The 21,238-nt window shown below is 35.2% G+C and overlaps 1 protein-coding gene across 1 annotated transcript; it reads right to left on the reverse strand.

Annotated features, from left to right (window-relative positions):
• Nucleotides 1-54: 54 nt before the first annotated feature.
• Nucleotides 55-4,939, reverse strand: LOC126610266 (polygalacturonase-like). The gene is made up of 9 exons (XM_050278280.1): nucleotides 4,463-4,939; nucleotides 4,193-4,324; nucleotides 2,915-3,079; nucleotides 2,477-2,497; nucleotides 2,112-2,319; nucleotides 1,683-1,764; nucleotides 1,481-1,589; nucleotides 998-1,114; nucleotides 55-690 (listed from the first exon to the last, which is right to left on the reverse strand). The coding sequence occupies exons 1-9, from the start codon at nucleotides 4,706-4,708 to the stop codon at nucleotides 472-474; spliced, it is 1,299 nt and encodes a 432-aa protein (XP_050134237.1). The 5' UTR covers nucleotides 4,709-4,939; the 3' UTR covers nucleotides 55-471.
• Between the last annotated feature and the right edge of the window lie 16,299 nt (nucleotides 4,940-21,238).

Genomic DNA, 21,238 nt, shown 5'->3' on the forward strand with positions numbered 1-21,238 from the left:
TCATTTTGCAATTTTTCAAGATTCTGGGTTCGCGACTTGGTCTGCAAATCGGCATAGAACTAATATAGATATTTCGATTGACCAAAAAAATATATAGATATTTCGAGTGTGGCCAGCCGAACAAGTGAAATGCTCAGTCAGCAGTGACCCACTGAATGGCAAGATAACTGTTAGGCGCCCCAAGGCCGAACACTCTTTGCAACGAGATCTCTTGTTCAAACTCCTATTATTTTTACGTTACATAATCCTCTATATATATATATATATATAAGGAACCCAAAAATGGACGAGTAAAATGTCTGGTGACTAGCAATGGGCGTGGCAATTTCCAGTAGCCTTTGCTTGTTGCTGCACCGGAATTAACCGACGGACACGAGGGGAAGAGGGAAGCCTACAATATTTTGGTTTCGATTCTGAACTGTATACGGTGAAAGTTCAGGAACCAATTTTATAGTTTACGCGTTAAACTAATTAAGAGCATGTTGGAGAAACAGTTCCGATGCGGTTTAAACTGACATTCTCACACGAAGCTTGGGCAGTTTCATCGGCTAGAGGTTTTAGGTTTACGTCTTTCAACAAAATTTCTTGACATCTGAAGTCCTTGCTGCAGTCAAATTTCACTGCCACTTTTGAAGCGCTCGTGCCTTTTACATTCTCATATAACACGTTGCTTATTTCCACCGCCGAATCCTGCACAAAATAATTGGTATTATAACGCGTTATACTATTACGGCAGTAAGATAACGTGTTATACTATTACAAGAGTTGTTATTAGCACTTTAAAAAACTCAACTTGCACTTCTCCAATTGGATTTCTCCTTTCCATATATACATGTTGTTTTGGGTGAATGATGACATTGGTGTAAAGTGCTAATAACAGCTTATAATGATATGCATTCCAAAGAATACTTAAACTTTTCCGCCATTTAATAACTAACAAATTATGGTTTTACTGTTAAGCTGTCTAACATGTAATGTTGTGGATGAAATTCATTACCTGTTCTAGGCACGGTTTATCCTGATCGCAGTAATGTTGGTCTATGATAATTGGATTGCTCACGTTGGCCATCACCACATTTTTGAATCTGATGTTTGTTGCATATCCAGACCCGCCCTATTTACCAAACAAAGTTGACCAATGTCATTTGATTTATACATGTACATGAAATAAAATGAAAAACTTTTTTCTTATAGAGATCCTCTCCGGAGCCCAAGGACCGAGAAAGTCGGACTGTTTAATTTAAATCATGCGTTCTCCATTAGTCTATTGGTCCATCTAACACACAATCTCTCTCTCTCTCTAATGCCCATATATCTCACTTGAACGGTCCGAATTGCTCAGTCCACGAGTTTTGAAACGTGAGATCCGGAGATGATCTCACTTCTTTTCCTTGTCAAACCGTTAATTGATTGCATTGTATATGTAATGTGTCTATGCATTCCCAATCTTACACATATATAGTTGAAAACGAAGTCTTACCTGCCAAGTCTTAATTCGCAATCCATTAGTGGTGTCCATAAGGTTGGCTCTAGAAACCATCACATCTGAAACCTCTGCTTGTGAATTTCCAGCTCCTAGGCTTCCAATGCTGCAATATGACATCACCAGAACGAGTATGAAATTAATTAGTTCAAATAATCGAAAAATTAATATCATGTAAATGTATCGGATGAAATCTTACCTGATTCCATGACCTGGTCCACATGTTATATCCTCAGCTCGAACAGTTTTTGACCCACTTACTATCGAAATACAGTCATCACCTTCAATTGATCAATAACAAGAAAGAAAACATAAATTGTATTAGTTTGATGAATTACTAGGTTCATGATTTTTATGTCGACTAAGATTATGTCATGTTATGTTGGACACTAAATTAGGGCATCTCTAATGGAAGATGCAAAAGATCTTAAACTGTGTATGTTACATTTTTTTTATTGGCCAAAAGGCGGCAAGCTCTCCCATCTACATCTCTTGGAAGCATAAAATAGGATATAAATATTGTTTTTGTATCTCAAATTTGCATCTCTCCATTAATAATTCTAATTATATTTTAAACTGACAGTAATAAAATGTTAGAAAATTTTCGAGATGAGTTTACGATATGTACCTGTCCTAATGAGACAGTTGTTAATCCCAATATTTTGTGTTCCTGAAACATGGATTCCATCTGTGTTAGGGCTATCCCCTGGTGCGGTCACTATGAGATTCGAAGCTTTTACATTCACACACGACTCAAAGGATAGATGCATTTTTTGGGCATCTCGGAACTTCAAATTATCTACTTCCAAAGTGTTGCACCCCAAGAAAGTCACGGCCTTTCATCAACAAGAAAAAGAAACAACGAAACAGATGTCAGTATTTAATAGGCAGAATCGAAAATTCAACATCCTAAGAGTGCTTCTTTTCATTTAATATAATATTTGTTAGGTATAATCATTAGTACTTGGAAATAAATAGGACCCAAAAACTTACATTTGGTGCGGTCGTGCAAGTCTGTGAGATAAAGCAAGGTTCCACAAAAGAAAATAAAATATGTTAGTCTTTGCATATAGAAATGGGTAATCAAAGTTTAAAGTTAATATAACTTAAGAGTTGTTTGATAATCATTTAGTTTTCATTTTTTTGTACATTTTTTTTAAATTGAAAAAATATCAAACCATTTCGTTTTTATTTTTGTGTTCAAAGTTTTTTTTTTTTTTTTTTTGAAAAATGAAAACTAAACACTAAAAACTACTTTTTTTTAGTTTTCAAATTTAGCTTGATTTTTGCTTTCAATTTTTGAATTTTAAAACTAAAAAATAGTTACCAAATAAATTTTTTTTTTAAATTATAAAACGTAAAAACTAAAACGATTGTGAAAACGGTTTCTAAGTCATGCACAACAATAGAATTAGTTATGGCATAACTTACATGCGAATCGTCAACTTTGCATGAGCTTTGCCACCATTTCCTTCCATTGCCATCGATGGTGCCACCACCTTCAACTCTAAAGTTAGTCAAATTTGAAAACAGAATCCAATGCCGGCTGTCCTTATAATCTGATTGTTTGGCAGAGGCTTCGATGGTTCCATATATCTAGTAAAATGAATCCAATTAATAAGAGCAAATAGTTTTTTTACTGTAAAATTTAAATTGTAAAAGGTACAAGTAATTTTACGTACATGTGTACCAAAATTTTGATACAAATCTTGTTTCATTAGGTTTGATATTCAGGTCTCACGAAAGATGTCATGAACAAGTCAGGCAGTTGCAGTAGGAAATATGCATGCTATGAACTAAGTCAACAAGTCATACAGTAGCAATTAGAATATATGATTATAATTTATGTTTTTGGTTTATTGCAGCACACCGAATCTAAACCTCAAAGTTCAAATCTTCAAACAAGCTGTCGAACGAGATACTTTATGGACAATACATGCATGCATTTCTTATCCCCGAATGTAATTTACATATTTTTTAACATACATATATCATACGATGACGTAACATGTAAATAGTTATAGGGATGTTGTTGATTTTATATACGTATGTAAATGTCCCCCTTCAACAATGAAAAATTCAAAAGTGTTATATATATGTATATAGTTAGTATTTGACATTAAGTGCAATTGTGTAAATCGGAAGTAGAAATTATGTATGCAGGATGTATATAATCTCTTTATAATATTTTTTATATTTATAATTGTATTACTTGAAGAGCAAGTAATTCTATCTCTATACTATTATAAATAAAAGCACAAGACATAGGAATAACACACAAAAATTCTTTAGCCCCTTCTCTATCTCTTGTCGTCCATTTTTCTTTCTCTCTCTAAATTTGCACCTACGACAAAAAGTAGTATGTGTGTGTGTGTGTGTATATATATTCTTTGTACTAGTATTTCTATATTCACCCACCCCCTCCTCACCGAGAAAGTATAATGTACGGGGTTTGGCTTGTCCGGCCCACACACAAAAAACTCCCCTTTCCCCATCCACCCCGGGATTTTTTCATATTCACCTCGTCCCCATTTGTGTCCCATCTCCCTCTCCCTCCACATCCGGTAGCCTCGCACAAGAACCTCTCCTCACCATCCAACTATATGATTCTAGTTGCGCACCAAACATATATATTAGGTCGATTGTAGATGGATGGATATATAGTTTGCATGTTATATGTGTGTTTAATGTCGTATATATGTGACTAACCTTGAGCGTGACTTGAGATTTGCAAGGGCCAGAGAAATCCATTGGCTTCAGTTGATAGACCCTATTCCTAGGGACCACGAGCTCAACATCACTTTTAGAAGAACAAGCCTTCTTCCAAGCTTCCGTAAATGCCTATATAAAACACAATTAATTATCAAACGCCAACCAGTTAACAACCCTCACTAATACTACTCATGATTAAACACATAATCTTCAGGAGAAGAGCTCGAGGAGTATTACGACTGCGGCTCTCCTGTACAAATGGGTTACCTGGGAATCATCCGATCCATCTCCTTTTGCTCCAAAGCTATCCACATTTACAGTAACATCCATTGCTGAAGGTGATTGAAGCCGGCGTGTTCGATGGTGACGATGAAGATCATGTACAACTAGTGGGTTCTCGGGGTCACTACTAAAAGAGAAGGAAAAGGAGACTAATATTATGAGAAGTACACAGAGAAAATGGCTTTGTGAAAACATTTTAACTTTCACTTTTGGGTGCAGACACAATTGCATGTCCACAATTCCAGACGTTCAAGACAGACGCTTGGATCATATGTGGGATGTGATCATGAATATATATAGGAGAGTAGTCAAAGTTTTCTAGAGAGAGAAGGGAGGGACTTTGAAAATTAGAAGCAATGAAGACATAGAGAGAATCTTCATGAGTCAGAGAGGTATGGAGATTGAGAAGCAGAAAATTGAGAAGAAAGGATTTGGTTGGCAGGTAGTCGACTCTGGTTTCATATAATTAGTTTTCTATCCACTGAAGGAAATATATATATATATATATATATATATATATATATATATATATATATATATATATATAATTGATCCACTGAAGGAAAATATATGATGAAATATGAATCATAACGCTCCAGTTTAGTTTGGTTACTGGTGTTTGTTTACCAACACACCAGAAAATACAAATCCTACACCAATTAAAAACTCTCCCTAAAAAAATTAAACTTATTATATTAACACTCTACAAATTGTTGAATACACCTCATATACTTAATACACCCCACATTTGCTTTTTCAATGAAAAATTATCTTAATACACCCCATGTATTTCTCCATAATACCCTCACACCTCACATTCTCAATATACATCTTACATTTTCTACATGCACCCCATATTTTCTATACACCCCACATTTCTCAAATCTTATACAGCTTTTAATTTGGACAAAAAATGCCGACTGGAATTTTGACAAAAGATGCCGCCTGAGATTTAAGCATATGTGGCTTATTTTCAATTCTACCATTAAAACCCATGTCGTCTGTTTTTAATATTTGGTGATAATTTTAGGTGTTTAATTCTTCATGTAATCCCTGTGATCCCTAAAAGATGAATACGAACATAGAAGCTTGAATAACGATGTCATCAAAATCACTAAAACAATAAAGAATATAAAGTCTTACCTCATGTGAAGCTTCTGAAACATCGATTTCATGTTTTATTCGTCAAAAATAATTTTTCTCAATCAACATGTTTTTAGTTTCATTGGTTAAGGTTTTGTTCAACAATGGAGGGTCAGAGGGATTTTGATAGTTGAAGAAGATAAATAATACGTTAAAATTGATTTGGGGTGTATTTAGAAATATTTTTTTTTAAAGCTAAGAAGGTCAAAATTGCCGTTGCATAGTAGGGTAAATAAATCATTTAATATTAAATTTTAATGTGGGGTGTATTCAATATTTTGTGGGGTGCTAATACAAAAAGCCAAAAAATATACATCAATTAAAGATTTAGGAAATAAGAAAGTGGTCATTTACCACAGTGGTGGAGAGGAGTGTTGCCCTTGCAACTATGACGTGGGTTCGAAACCCGTCAACTCTCTAATCTAACAAATCTATTGTTTGACAAAAAAAAAAGGAAAAAAAAAACCCAAATAAGAAATTAACCAAACCCATTATTAAAACGTTTGAGATATATTCTAAAAGTAAATCATAAACATAAGAGTAAATTTTAAACATCATGTATCAGTATGTCGATTTTTCGCAAATACCGTGTTTGATGAATGTGAACTTGTAGAAAAAGGCGTAATTTTCATAAATTCAAACAAGAGGTAATGATACACATAACTGATTACAAGTCAAACTTAAGTCAGATTCATAAGAGTCATGATTATTGAAAGAAATATGGATTAAAAAATCAAAGTGGCCCAATATTTGGAACACTTTTTCTATATGAGCAAGCGGAAGTTATGGTAATCTTCCTTTTAGTTAGTAGCTGTGTTAGGTATAATCTGGCAGTTAGCATTGTTGAATGATGATGCTAATAGCAGGTATTTATCCACTTTTAGTTGGAACTCCCGCGGACATTCAACTAAATTATGATATTGACTTGGAACTCCCGCGGCATTAACAAAAAAATTATGAAATTCATCTAAATTAAGAGCTTTGTCAAGTCCTCTGGAAAAGTTGTCAAACAATTTTACCATATGTTGTGCCGAAATATCCTTCATCACTATTATGGTGGAGGCAAATGGAGGGGAGGAGGCTACGCACTAAGCCTAGAGTTGTGCCGAAATATCCTTCATCACTATTATGGTGGAGGCAAACGGAGGAGAGGAGGCTACGCACTAACTAAGGCTTAGAGTTTTAGGAGAGATTTGTTAGCCTGCCAAGAACACGGCCTGATACATCAAGTGTAATAATATAATTGGTTAGTAATTTTTTTCAAGTTTCCATCCAAATTCTCAGTGCGTTTGGGATATAGATGGGAATGCTAGCCAAATGTGAGATTCCTTAATTTTTTTCAGATATTTCAACAAAAATATTGACAATCTTGTGGATATTTTATCTGAAAATTACAAAAGGAGTACTAGGAGAATTGAAAGGTTTTGCTCCACATCAAAAGGAATCTTGGTGGTGGAATGAGGAGGTACATGAAAAGGTTAAGGCTAAGAAGCAATGTTGTAAAGCCTTATAAAATGATAGAACCAATGAAAATTGTGAGAAGTATAAGATAGCAAAGAAGGAGGCAAAGAAAGCCGTAAGAGAAGCAAAGCTATTGACTTTTGACTGCATGTATAAGTGATTAGATAGCAAAGAAGGAGAATTAGATATCTATAAATTGGCTATAGTAAGGGAAAGTAAGACAAGAGACTTGAAACCAAATACAAATGTTATAATATACATGGACAAGCAAATACAAATATTATAATAATTTGAGTGGGAAAAACCCACAACTTCTCTGTGTTCTTCGTACACCGAAAAATCTCTCTTTATTAGGTTGTTTACCTTTGTTTTTGTTATTGATTTCTCTTTTGTTTTTCATCTTTAGTTTTCTTTTCTTTTTTTATTATACTTCCACGTTCCTCTTATCAACCTTCATTCAACTTTATCCTTCATTTTTCTCCCTGTTATTAATAGCAAAAACTAAAATAAAATAAAAAAGATAAGAAGTAGTTACAAAACCGATCTAAAATAAACCTTAAAATTTTGTCATTGTGACTTTTGATCATAAGGTATGAAAAACTTTTTTTTCACTTACATAATGTGCGGTAAAGATTTTAGCTGAAATTCGTCAGATTTTGACACTAATAAAATCCTTGTCTGGACATACTTTGATTCATTAACTTTGACAACACCGAAATCCCTAATTTTCTCCCTAATTTTCTCCCTCATTTTCTTCAATCTTTGATCTTCCTTCCATCCTCTCTTTCTTTCTTCCTCTTCTGTTTCCTCTTGGTCCTGCAATTTAATCAAATTATAAAAGTCATTAATTAATTAATTAATTAATCTCACTTTGGACCAAATGAAGGGACATGGATCATCTCCAGACCTCACTGTCTGAAGCCCAAAGAGTAGAAAATTTGGACCACTCAAATTGAGTCTGACGGCCTCATTAACTCATTCCGCTGACCCACCTTACACAAATCAAAGGCCGCACTTCTTTTTTTTCTTTCTCTTGGACAGTTTGGATTTCATAATCCTTAGACTTTGGACATTAAAGCCCAAAGAAGATCCAAATTCCAAACGAAATCATCCTCATTCATCCGGACATTAAAGTTCGGAGAGGGTCCAAATTTCAAATGAACTCATCTCATTCAATCATATCTCACTTTGGAACCAATTCAGCCTTCTTGAACTTCAGTCATAAACCTTAGAAACGCACTCAGTCCTTCTTATTCTTCTTTTCTTCCCCAAAACCTATATTAATATTAGTAATAGTAATCCCATTTTCCAACTGAAACTGGATTTGACTCCAAATTCTAACCAATTTTTCAAAACTTGAATAATTTGAATATGTATAAATAGTCTTGAGTTTGTGTTGATACGTTGTACCAGTAATACACGATCATCGTGGAAATATGGCGTTAGTTGCCATCCAACAAGGCTTTTAAAACTGCAGAATAGTGTCACCAAAAGAAAAAGGGTAATGTTATACACATGCCTCTTTTTTACCTTCTACATACTCTTCTCAATTTCCGGCTGTTAGATCGAATGAATTGAAGAAGATCAAATGACATAAATTAACATGTGTAAAAGGTAAAAAATGATGTTTGGATAGCACCACCCAAGGATTTTTTTTTTTTTAAATTTTAATGTGAAATATGTTGGGTTCTGTGACTCGAAATTAGGATAATGCAAAAATTAAGTTTGTGCTACATGTCGTTTGGTGTCCTATTTGGGATCGGATTTGACTTCTTAGTTGGATTCCTTGCTTGGTGGATAGATTTAGTTAATTACCTATTTGATTATTAGGATTTGGATTTATTTCCAATTAGGATTAGAATCCTCATTGTAACTTAAGTCTTGTGCCCTATGTTGGAAATGTGCCCTAAAGCCAATCATATGATGATACTTTACGGACATTTCACATGTTAAACTAATCTAGTTTTACATATAAAGGGCAAAGATTATTGTTTGAGCCGTCTCATATAAATGTTATATGCTTAAACGATAAAGTCCAAGGAATATGTGATTGGGAGAATGTAATCTAATGAAGTTAGATTCTTGAGACCATTCTTTCGTAGACACATCCTAAATGTTCCTGATCATAGGATTGCCAATTGGGCGTTGACAGTCCGTTAAGATCAGTACGTACTATGTCTTCTCTCAGGGAGAGTGATTAGTCTCGAATCATTGGTGTGTGTGACATCAAGACAAGTGCGGTAGGTGCTCAATAGAGAATGAGTTCACTGAACGCGATCAACGAAGAGTTCTCATATTCCATGTCACATGAGAACTCATGGTTGGGATAATGCAAATTAGTCCTTTGACCTGAGGCATCATAGTTGTCTTGTGGTTAAGACCTTGATCTTTGATTATGTCAAAGTCACTCCATCAGGAGGGTGTCCACGGCATCGTTGGGGTCAAGCCGCTTAGCTATGGAGACAAGTGAATGCGCAACAAGGGATCTCTAACCTTCAAACCGTTTGAGGGAGAATACTCTCTGATATGATTTGAATCTCTGGCCAGAGTATGAATGAGATTAGGGAATGCGTTCCGAATCACATTCAAGGTAATCATATAAGCACAAGACACACATTGGATAGTAGACATGAGAAAATAAACTATCAAACCAAACAATGTGGTCAAGAGTATTAGATTAGAGAAGGACCGTATTGCATTTGTAATCTCGAACTGAATAGGTTCTCTAACCTCTTCTGATTAGCTTGGGTAACCATGATATGCTGCTAGGTGTCACTCATGGTTTGTGGAAGCCCTAAACGTGTATAATCACTAAAGGGAGAATTGAAAATAGTTTCAATTCACAATCGATGTAAAATGGTTTTAATTGCCCACTACCTCGCTAAAAGGAACCTAATGGATCGCACACCGTAAAAGGTGGAGATTGGAGATTAAACGGAAATGAGTAAGAATGATTAAATGGTTTAATCATTTATTTATGGCAAGGATTAATTAATATGTTAATTAATCAAACGAATAAGTTCGTTAAAGACTTCAGGATAGTTTTGGACCTTAAGGCCCAATGGGCTTCGAACGTCAAGCCCATTAACTTAAGTTGTATGACAATTTAATGAATAAAGATTCATTAAAGCCCAAAAGCCCAAAAATCCCCTAAATGGCCAGCCATGATGAAATGAATTAGGGTTTTGGTTATTTAGGTCACTTAAAGAAGTGACTATATAAATGACTTTATAACTAAATATTCATTAAGTGAAATAAGGGTTTATTTTTGGGGAAAATGGGTGAGAATTGTCTCTCCATTTTCTCTCTAAAGAGGCCAACACCTTGGAGGTGATTAGCTAGTCATCTAATCCTCCAAGGTCACTCATTCATCATCCAATCTCTCCTTGGTGTAGAGACTTAGAGGTTCTCAATTTTGGGAACTTGGAGAACCTATTCTTCCATCCAAATCCATGGATCTAAGAAGCAAGGAATGAAGGCCCTATCTCTTTGGGTGATTAGCCTTTGCTTATGCAAAGAGGAATCTACAAAGGTATTAATTTCAACTCACTTTGTTTTTGAGTTGATTATTGGTTCACCAATCTACTAGGCTTTGAATTTCATGGTCATGTTTTGTTTTTGAGTACATACAAGCATGATTCCGCCTTTTAATTGTTAATTGCATGCTATATGATGTTGCTCAAATGAACATGTTTTTCAAAATAATTCCTTCAAGTGGTATCAGAGCCTAGGTCTAGTAGTTGGTGAATCCTTTTGGGTTTTGTAGTTCATAGTATGTGATCTAAAAGTTGTAATTGTTACAAGCTTTATTCTTGCTTCTTTGAAAGTAAATTTTGTTGGAAAATTTGCTATCTCAAATGTTGTAGATGTTGTTCATATGAGCATGAATATTGGAGCTAAAATTTGGTGCCATGCTTTTGGGAAAATTCGGCCAAAATCAAAGGGTGAATTTTTGGGTTCTTGTTTGACTTGTTAAAAGTGTTTTAATGTGTTCTTTGGAACCCCTAAGTACCCTAGTTTGGTTAGATGTTATTTCCCTTAAGTAAGAATGGTTTTGGAATGTTTTTGGGTGGAAAAAGTTCATGGAAAAATTTGGGTTTTTCATGGATGTTCTTCATTGTTCTTGATGTTCTTGCCAAGAACAAAAAGGTTTGGTATATTGATTCAAAGTTTTGAATTATTTCATAAAGTATATGTGATATGTTTTTAAATGATTTATTATGTATTTAAAGTGTTAGATATTTGTATAAATGATGATTGAAATAATTGTGATTGAATTATTTCATAAACTTATCTTACATACACTTGCATGTTTTTGACAAAACTCACTAATCAACACACACACCAACCTTATCCCTCCCTAAAACCAGCCACTCCCTCAAAGGGAGTACTTTTGGGGCTTTTATGCAATTACATAAAGTTTTGATACTTTTGTGTATTTGCACTTTGGCCCAAAAGTTTACGTTTTTACGTTAAGGTCCAAAAACGCTAAAGGACAAATTGTTTTGTTCCTTTAATGAAGTTTTTGCATTATTAAAAGTTTGGGTTCTAGTTGTATTTACATGAAGTTGTGACTTTTGTGTATTGTACAAGGTGACCCCAAAAGTTTTTGTTATTGCAATATGGCCCAAAAGTTGTGGTTATTGCATGATGGCCCAAATAGGATGAGAACAAAATTGTTTTGTCTCTTTAAATGAGAATTGGATTTTCATTTTGTTTAGCTCCATTTAAATCAATTTTATGGATACAAAAACCAAATGAAAATGTTGCATTCATTAATTAGTTAAAGTGTTAATTAATTAAAGGGTGATTATGAACCTAAGCCTAATATAATTGAGTTATGTGAAAGGCGTTTCAAATTTGTTTGAACCATGGGAATGTGTAGATTAGATTTTGGTTGTAATTTGATTTGATCAAATGTTGTAAAAGGGCTTAAGCTCTTCTTTACTTTAAAGTAATTTGTTAAATGCAAATGTTGTAATGAGCATAAGCTCACCTTTACTTTGAAGTACTTCTTTCTTGCTTTATATGATATGCATGAAAATGAAGTAGTTGGGTCCAACGCCCCTAAGACAACACGCCTTAATGTGATTAAACGCGTAACTAAAATCAATCTTCATTCCTAGACCGAGGTTCAACACAAGGCTCGTGTTGAATCTAAACAAAGGTTCATAATCATCCTTAGGCCCTAAGGCAACTATGTAGTCCATCAAATGAATGCAAAGTTTATGTTAGTAGTATCATATACTCTTGCTTTAAAAATCGTTTTAAAAGCATAGTGGGAGTATTATGTACAACTAAAACAAAGAGATGGACCAATAGTTGTAAGAGGACCAAAATTGTTTTAATAGAGATTAAAATGAATGTTTATATGTGATGAGACCTAAAAAACCCTCAACCAAACCAATATTAAGTTGATAAGCGAGAGATGTTTAGAATATCTCTTCGTGGCCTTCCACCGTGGTGGGATCCAATCGTTTATGACTTGTACACCGGCTTCACCCTATCATGGGGGAGTACACAGTGCATGCTTATACTCAGGAGGAATCCATATACATATGATGAGGTGAGTGTAGGCAACGAGGATAGCTATATATCGTATCATCGTGAGGCTATTCTTGAACCCCTTCACGCACTAAGCATGGTGGGAAGAACTTAACTAAGTGCAATGGAACCAATATCATATCATTGTGAGGTTACATTCTCTAGAGGCCAAATAAGATGGGTACTTGCATGAGTTGCAAATGAGTAAGCGTACTCTCTCATTATTATTGTTGCTAGCCATATATCGTATCATCGTGAGGTGGGCTTGGTAATAGTGAGCCTCCCATAACCTACTAGGAGTTTCATCCAAAACTCTCGAATTCCTATGAGGGATATGGAATTTGCCAAAAATAGTGGGTGGTGCTATTTTGATTTAAAGACCCGAATCAAATGGCTTAAAATCAATCAATTTATATTCGTTATGTATTTGTTTACCAATATATTTGCAAACGCTATCCAACACTTGACAAAACCGAACGTTTAGTTTACGGACTTGGTACTACAAAACCATAGATTGTCTTTAATGGCTTGTAAATGTACCTAAGTAGTCTCATCCTCACAATCTTCCTATTGATAATGTATCATTAGAAGAATATGTTAGAAAATGTCTATCATAGAGAGGACAACACTTTTAATGTCATAATTCTTCAATTACAAATTGTTGTATGAAGAAATAAGAGTTGCTTTGAACAACCCTTAGTCAATACAAACACTTAGTGCTTATTTCTTTGTTAATTGAACAAAGAACTTGAGAAGTAAGCACAAGGGCATGGACACTTTATGTGCCATGATTCTTCACTTACAATTTGTTGTGTGAAGAAATAAGAGTTGGCTTGTACAACTCTTTAAAGTTTGTAATTATGTTTAGAACATAATGGTTGGTTGACAAAAATAGTCCATTAACATGGACTTATGATGATTTTGAATCATTGAATGTTGAAGTGATAAACCACTTAATGAGACGGAAACTAGGCAAGGACTTCACCTTTGTGTCCCTATCCTAATGGTTCACTAAGTTTATTGTAAACTATGTAGTGAACAATAACCACATGCTCTCCAAAATGTTTGATGTGTATAACACAATTGAAAAAGGTTTCAAGAGAGATAGTGGGAGTTTAGGGACCATGACTAATGTAGTCAAAGGTGAAAGTCAAATAAAGAAGATAAATAACTCCAAGGGAACAAACTTTCTTTATGAAAGGATGGACATTGGAAGGGGTATTTGCAAGAAATGTCTTGCAAGTGTCAAGGACACACCTTTCGAAGGTGTTGTAAATTGTTCTTGAATAGTTCAAAACAGTTGGTTCTTCTACTTGAATGCATGATTCCGTATTAGTAACAAAGTTTTACAATCGTTGTAAAAGTGTGACTAATAAGAAGTAGAAGATATATGAGAGAAGAGAAGGTGCTTCACATTCGGAAACGTGAATCAAATGTAGATCTCTGCGAAAGCAGATGGTACTTACTTCCTCATATGAACTACCAAAGAAATTGGAAAAACATAGATTGTCTTTGTATTCCAATTTTAAGGAACTAAATTCCGTCACTATGTGAAATGGATAAATGTTTTGTTTGACAAAACAAAGTTCTTTATTAATCAATGATTGGATTATGGTAATCTAATTAATTATCTCTATAGTAGAGATAATATGGTAGTGTTAACTGTTTAGAAAATAATGATGCTTAAAACCCAAAAGATTGCAAGGTAGTGACTAATCCCAACTAAAGTTGTGATACCTCTAAAACATAAATTACGAGTTGGTCATGGATGGACGCTTTGGATCGTTAGATCCGGATCCAATACCTTCTTGTTAAAATTGTATGGAGGCGAAATGTTCGAATCTTTATTCTTTTGGAAAGAAGAAAGAATCACAAAGTTGTTGAGGTTAATTCACTTAGATGTTAGTGGCACTTGTCCACAAACATATTACTACTCATGTTGGATAACATTCACCGAAGATCACTCTCGGTTGGACTATAGTTTATTTTGAATAAACACAAGTCCGAATACTTTGCAAAATGTTTCAAAGAATTCAAGTAATGTAAGTTGATGAGTAAGACATCTAAAGTATTTACCTCCTTAGATTTGATCCAAGGAAAGGTAACACTTTAGATGAGTTTCCTTGAAAGATATCAAGGAAAATAGCATCATAAGATAATATATTTCTCCATTAGGAGAAGAACGAACTCGAATAAGATTTAGTTCGTTAGATGTTATCTATTACCCATATATAGGATATATACTTCTAAAACAATATGATTGTCAATGAGAAGATCTTCCAGTATTTTCATGACTCCATAAGATGTAGTTGGAAAGAAAGACAAATCTTAAGCATGTTAAAGATTTGGGGTTGTGTGCTAACAAGCAATATTTGTTTGATAATAATCTTGTAGGATATCCTTAAAATAACTTTTGGATATCGCTTCTATAAACCAACTAACAAATGTTGTTTTGTTGGATAGTTCATTGTAATTCTACAATGTGATTTGCCTAAAAGCAAATGAACGAGAGATAGAACTCAAAGAATGGGTTCTTTGAGAGACAAGAAAGTAATCAACAAATATAACAACCTAGTTCCTATACCACAAGCTCCAAGGTAGTCGATAAGGATTTAAAAACCGTCTCAGTTGAATGGTTTTGAACTTTATGACTATGTCATAGAGTTGCACCTCTTAATTCGAAAGAAATAAGAATGAAAATCCTTATGACTACATTGAGTGCATATACGATATATACTCAAGGAAATGGTAAAGTACCATTTGACTCGAAATAATGAAACCTTCAAAGCTAATTGGTAGCTTAAGGTGACTACAATCAAAGAGAATGGTTGACTTTAAAGGAACCATTTTTGACGTAGTCTTAGTTTCAATTAATTCGAAGATTGTTAGCTACAACTAAATGGTGATTCAATGTTTTGACATAATATGGGTTTCCGAAACCATTATTAAGATAGTCTTGATAATATATGTCTAAAACTATGAATCACAAGACATGAAAGTTGTAGAGATCCATCCATCATGGATCTTAGCAAGTTAGTGGGAGCTATTTGCATTTTATGAGAAAAAGGATCAAATCGTTTGATTTCTCATAAAGATGTAAATGAATCTTTTGTTTACTAGTTTTACAAAAGATTAGTGGGAGTTAATCATGTTCCTAAAAATTTAAATATATATGATATATTAATTTTGGAAATGAAAAGAATACTTCTTCGTTAAAGTTATGACTTTAATACATTATATGAAGATAGAATGTATATGGGAGATATAGTCTATATACATGGGATGGAAATCTATAATGATATATTTCATGATATAATTGGATTATATCAATCCCTAATAATAGACAATGGATGCTAGGAAGTTTCTCATATGATGATAAACTTCAATAGAAGGACGATTCTAGTGAGACTAGTAAGTTGCCCTTCTCAAAGGGAACGTGCCCCTTTGACTCCCAAAGAAATAATGCGTAAATAGAATCCTTTATGCATACGCAGAAAGGTGATTTATGTATTTCATATTGTATGAAAAACATTGATATGAGTTGTACCTAGAACGGTACAAGATGATATCAGTGCAAGCCCAGGATCAGAACCATGGCAACTGTCAAGTGAGTCCTTAAGTATTTAAGAAATACTAAAGGATAAATTCCTCAAAGATCGAGGAAGAATTAGAGTAACGTAATGGAAGCGTAAATGTATTAGATTATGAATCTAATCCATCATTGGATGTTTCTTCATTATGAATGAAGAGATAAACAGATATCTCTTTATTATGACTAAAGAGATATTTGGATGGAAACATTAAAGTAATGACTTTAGTGTGTTCCATTATGAATGCAAGATATATTGCCATATAGAAGTTTACAACAATGTTGTTTGGATGGGAAAGTTCATTTATGAACTCTCTATTCGGTTCCAACCAGAAAGTGTATGACACTAATGGGGCGATAGCTCAAGCCTGGGAATCAAGGTTTCATCAAGGTCCATACACAAATGAGAGACTGAACCACATGATTGAGAATCATGTATAATGGTGACGTCGTTATTCTCAAGGTTGCTTCTATGGATAACATATAGATATCCATTGACTGGGCCTACTACTCAGCCATTTATGAAATGACTACAGAAGAGGTATCATACTGATGACCAAGCTGATTGGCTCTAGTGCAAGTGGGAGATTGTTGGAAATGTGCCCTAAAGCCAATCATATGATGATACTTTACGGACATTTCACATGTTAAACTAATCTAGTTTTACATATAAAGGGCAAAGATTATTGTTTGAGCCGTCTCATATAAATGTTATATGCTTAAACGATAAAGTCCAAGGAATATGTGATTGGGAGAATGTAATCTAATGAAGTTAGATTCTTGAGACCATTCTTTCGTAGACACATCCTAAATGTTCCTGATCATAGGATTGCCAATTGGGCGTTGACAGTCCGTTAAGATCAGTACGTACTATGTCTTCTCTCAGGGAGAGTGATTAGTCTCGAATCATTGGTGTGTGTGACATCAAGACAAGTGCGGTAGGTGCTCAATAGAGAATGAGTTCACTGAACGCGATCAACGAAGAGTTCTCATATTCCATGTCACATGAGAACTCATGGTTGGGATAATGCAAATTAGTCCTTTGACCTGAGGCATCATAGTTGTCTTGTGGTTAAGACCTTGATCTTTGATTATGTCAAAGTCACTCCATCAGGAGGGTGTCCACGGCATCGTTTGGGTTAAGCCGCTTAGCTATGGAGACAAGTGAATGCGCAACAAGGGATCTCTAACCTTCAAACCGTTTGAGGGAGAATACTCTCTGATATGATTTGAATCTCTGGCCAGAGTATGAATGAGATTAGGGAATGCGTTCCGAATCACATTCAAGGTAATCATATAAGCACAAGACACACATTGGATAGTAGACATGAGAAAATAAACTATCAAACCAAACAATGTGGTCAAGAGTATTAGATTAGAGAAGGACCGTATTGCATTTGTAATCTCGAACTGAATAGGTTCTCTAACCTCTTCTGATTAGCTTGGGTAACCATGATATGCTGCTAGGTGTCACTCATGGTTTGTGGAAGCCCTAAACGTGTATAATCACTAAAGGGAGAATTGAAAATAGTTTCAATTCACAATCGATGTAAAATGGTTTTAATCGCCCACTACCTCGCTAAAAGGAACCTAATGGATCGCACACCGTAAAAGGTGGAGATTGGAGATTAAACGGAAATGAGTAAGAATGATTAAATGGTTTAATCATTTATTTATGGCAAGGATTAATTAATATGTTAATTAATCAAACGAATAAGTTCGTTAAAGACTTCGGGATAGTTTTGGACCTTAAGGCCCAATGGGCTTCGAACGTCAAGCCCATTAACTTAAGTTGTATGACAATTTAATGAATAAAGATTCATTAAAGCCCAAAAGCCCAAAAATCCCCTAAATGGCCAGCCATGATGAAATGAATTAGGGTTTTGGTTATTTAGGTCACTTAAAGAAGTGACTATATAAATGACTTTATAACTAAATATTCATTAAGTGAAATAAGGGTTTATTTTTGGGGAAAATGGGTGAGAATTGTCTCTCCATTTTCTCTCTAAAGAGGCCAACACCTTGGAGGTGATTAGCTAGTCATCTAATCCTCCAAGGTCACTCATTCATCATCCAATCTCTCCTTGGTGTAGAGACTTAGAGGTTCTCAATTTTGGGAACTTGGAGAACCTATTCTTCCATCCAAATCCATGGATCTAAGAAGCAAGGAATGAAGGCCCTATCTCTTTGGGTGATTAGCCTTTGCTTATGCAAAGAGGAATCTACAAAGGTATTAATTTCAACTCACTTTGTTTTTGAGTTGATTATTGGTTCACCAATCTACTAGGCTTTGAATTTCATGGTCATGTTTTGTTTTTGAGTACATACAAGCATGATTCCGCCTTTTAATTGTTAATTGCATGCTATATGATGTTGCTCAAATGAACATGTTTTTCAAAATAATTCCTTCACCCTATACATAGGACCTTGGGGTTAAGTTTATTTTGTGTGCCGTCACCATTAGTATTGGGTTTTGAGGTAGAGGTCACTGTTTGGGATCATGAGTGTGTGGGAAACTCGTGGCTCATTCATTTGGCAATTTGGTGAAAATTAATTTGTGAGTTAGAGAACACTTTTGGAGAATATTCTCCATTTGTTTTGGGTTCTTTACTTGTTTGTTTTAAGGTTTGTAATTTGTGGGATTTGAGTTGTGAGAGTTAAAACACTCTTTTGTAATCTCAATTTATTCAATGAAATTCCTCGTTATGCTTTGCCCATGGACATTGACTTTACACTGAACCACATTAACTCTCATGTTCTTTTGAGTTCATTGTTTTAGCTTTCGCCTATGACATTGATATTTGATACTTTGTTAGAATTCGCTTCCGCTTACGCATAAAAGTACAACAAAATAGAAATGTCAATCCATGAGAAAGAGCATTCTAGATTAAATATGGGGGTTAATGCTAGGGAGACCAATTTTTTAATTAATTTTGTAAATCATATGACACGGTTGTTGATTATTGGATTATTACTTAAGTGTTAATTAACGTGGTTATTTCTTATTGGTGACACATTATTTGGTTTACAAATTTAGTCTCCCTAGCATTTGCTAATGCCAAATATCATTCACTCCTTGATAATTTCTCTAACTCTAATTTCCACCACCACTATTGTACTACATGATGTTGTCCAAGTCAAATCGAGATCCTCTCTAGATCTCGAGAGCTAGTGAACTCAGAGATTCCGATCGTTCAAGGGAGGGAAAGAGATTTGGACCCGTGTGTGAGATGGCCAGTAGAATAGGCTAATGGGGGTTGTGAGTGGTCCAGATTCTTGGGTCCGCCAACTCCAAATACAAAGATCCGGAGAGGACCTAAATGTCCAAGTCCCAATGAAAATGATTATGGGCATAAGCAACAAAGCATAATCATGACGTCAAAGAGAGAGGAGAGGTAAAAAGTAAAGTCAGGGAAGTTAGGAAGCAATTAGATCAATTAGGTATTTCAGTAGGAAAACGGGAAGAGAGAGAAAGTAAGATGGGTTGTGGTCTGGTAAGAGAAGTGGGGTTTGCGTGTATTTTGGTTTTTGGGGTGAAGAACAAGTAGAGAGTACTTGTATTTGGCATCACCTAATAATTGAAGTGGTGTGTTTGGGAACAAGTATAGGGATGGGGAGGTTGGTTTGGTTTTGGAGTGAAAAAAATTGGTGAAATATATATGGCGTTACTTGCCATTCCAACAAGGCTTTGTCTCTTATCCATCTTATCTCTATGACATAAAAGGCCACAAAGTTCTCTTATGTCACAACTTCATTTGCTTGTGATGATCATAACACCCTTATCATAATTTTATTTCTCTCTTCTGCATGTCTATGCGGGGTCTAGACGGGCGCCTAGACGGATTTAGGTAAATTTCTTGTATATCTTGTAAATAAGTGCATATTGACACTTACACAAAATTATACTTGTATAAAATCCATGGATAAGATAATAAAATAATGATAAAGTGCAAAAAGAGTATCCAACAAGTCCAAAATTTAAAAACACATTAAGCATATATGCCATATAACCATAGTGAGAAATATTGTAGGATGACACATGTACAATAAGTTCACAATTTAAAACCACATAAAATGCAAAATAGGAGGGAAATAAGGAAATATAGTAATGTAGATAGGAATTTTTTTAATTAAAAAAAAAAACCGCCTAGGCTATTTTTTAAAACATTGTGGAAAAGTCGTCAGTGCTACTATGGACGGCGGCAAAGGTGCATGTGCTCAACACGCCGGCCCTGATAGCATTCCACACGCGGACATGGAATTGGGCTTGAGTCCTGGTCGGGTCGGATTTGGGTTTTGAGATGTTGGGTTGGGCCTAGGTTACTGAGTTAATGGGCTAGGTTATTGGACTGTGTTTGGGCCAAGTTATGGAATTGGGCCTAGCTGTGGGTTGGGCCGGTTTTGGGTTGCGGGTCGGGTTTGACCCGATTTCAGGTCGTGGGTCAGCTAGATTCCACGAAGAAGAAAGTCGGAGCTTCCCAAACCTAGTCATTCAATATACCAAATTGATGCCCAAAGAACAAGGAGTCAAAATATACCTTTGGCTTTCTCGACCGTGGATAGCGTTAGCTTAAAAATGGCTCAAAAGCCGTCGGACCTCGCCGGAAAATCTAGAAATTAACATCTCGAGTTGATTCTGTGTAAAAACTTACCCAAAACTCGCGTGTGAGTTGAAATCAAGCTAGAAATAGGAAACCATAATGAAACGGAGTGATGCGAGTCCTTACCGAGGTCAGGAGTGCGAGGTTCACTAGAACACTCGTCGAAGAGACAAGAAACAATGGTAGCAGTCACCATAGCGAGAGGACCTAGATGTCCTACGTGTTTATTGTTGAAGATCATGGTAGTCCCGGCAAGTTGGTGGTGACCTTGGTGGTTGTAGAGGGAATAGGGATGTGAAGGAAGGCTGAGGGAGGAGAGCTCGGAGAGAGAGAATGACAGAGAGATGGGGGAGAGATTTCGAAAGAGTCCCAGAAATTGGGGCAGGGGATGGCACGGGAAGAATGAGAAGTAGGGTGTGGGCC

The sequence above is a fragment of the Malus sylvestris genome, chromosome 2 (genome assembly GCF_916048215.2).
Source record: "Malus sylvestris chromosome 2, drMalSylv7.2, whole genome shotgun sequence".
In the NCBI taxonomy this organism is placed as follows: domain Eukaryota; kingdom Viridiplantae; phylum Streptophyta; class Magnoliopsida; order Rosales; family Rosaceae; genus Malus; species Malus sylvestris.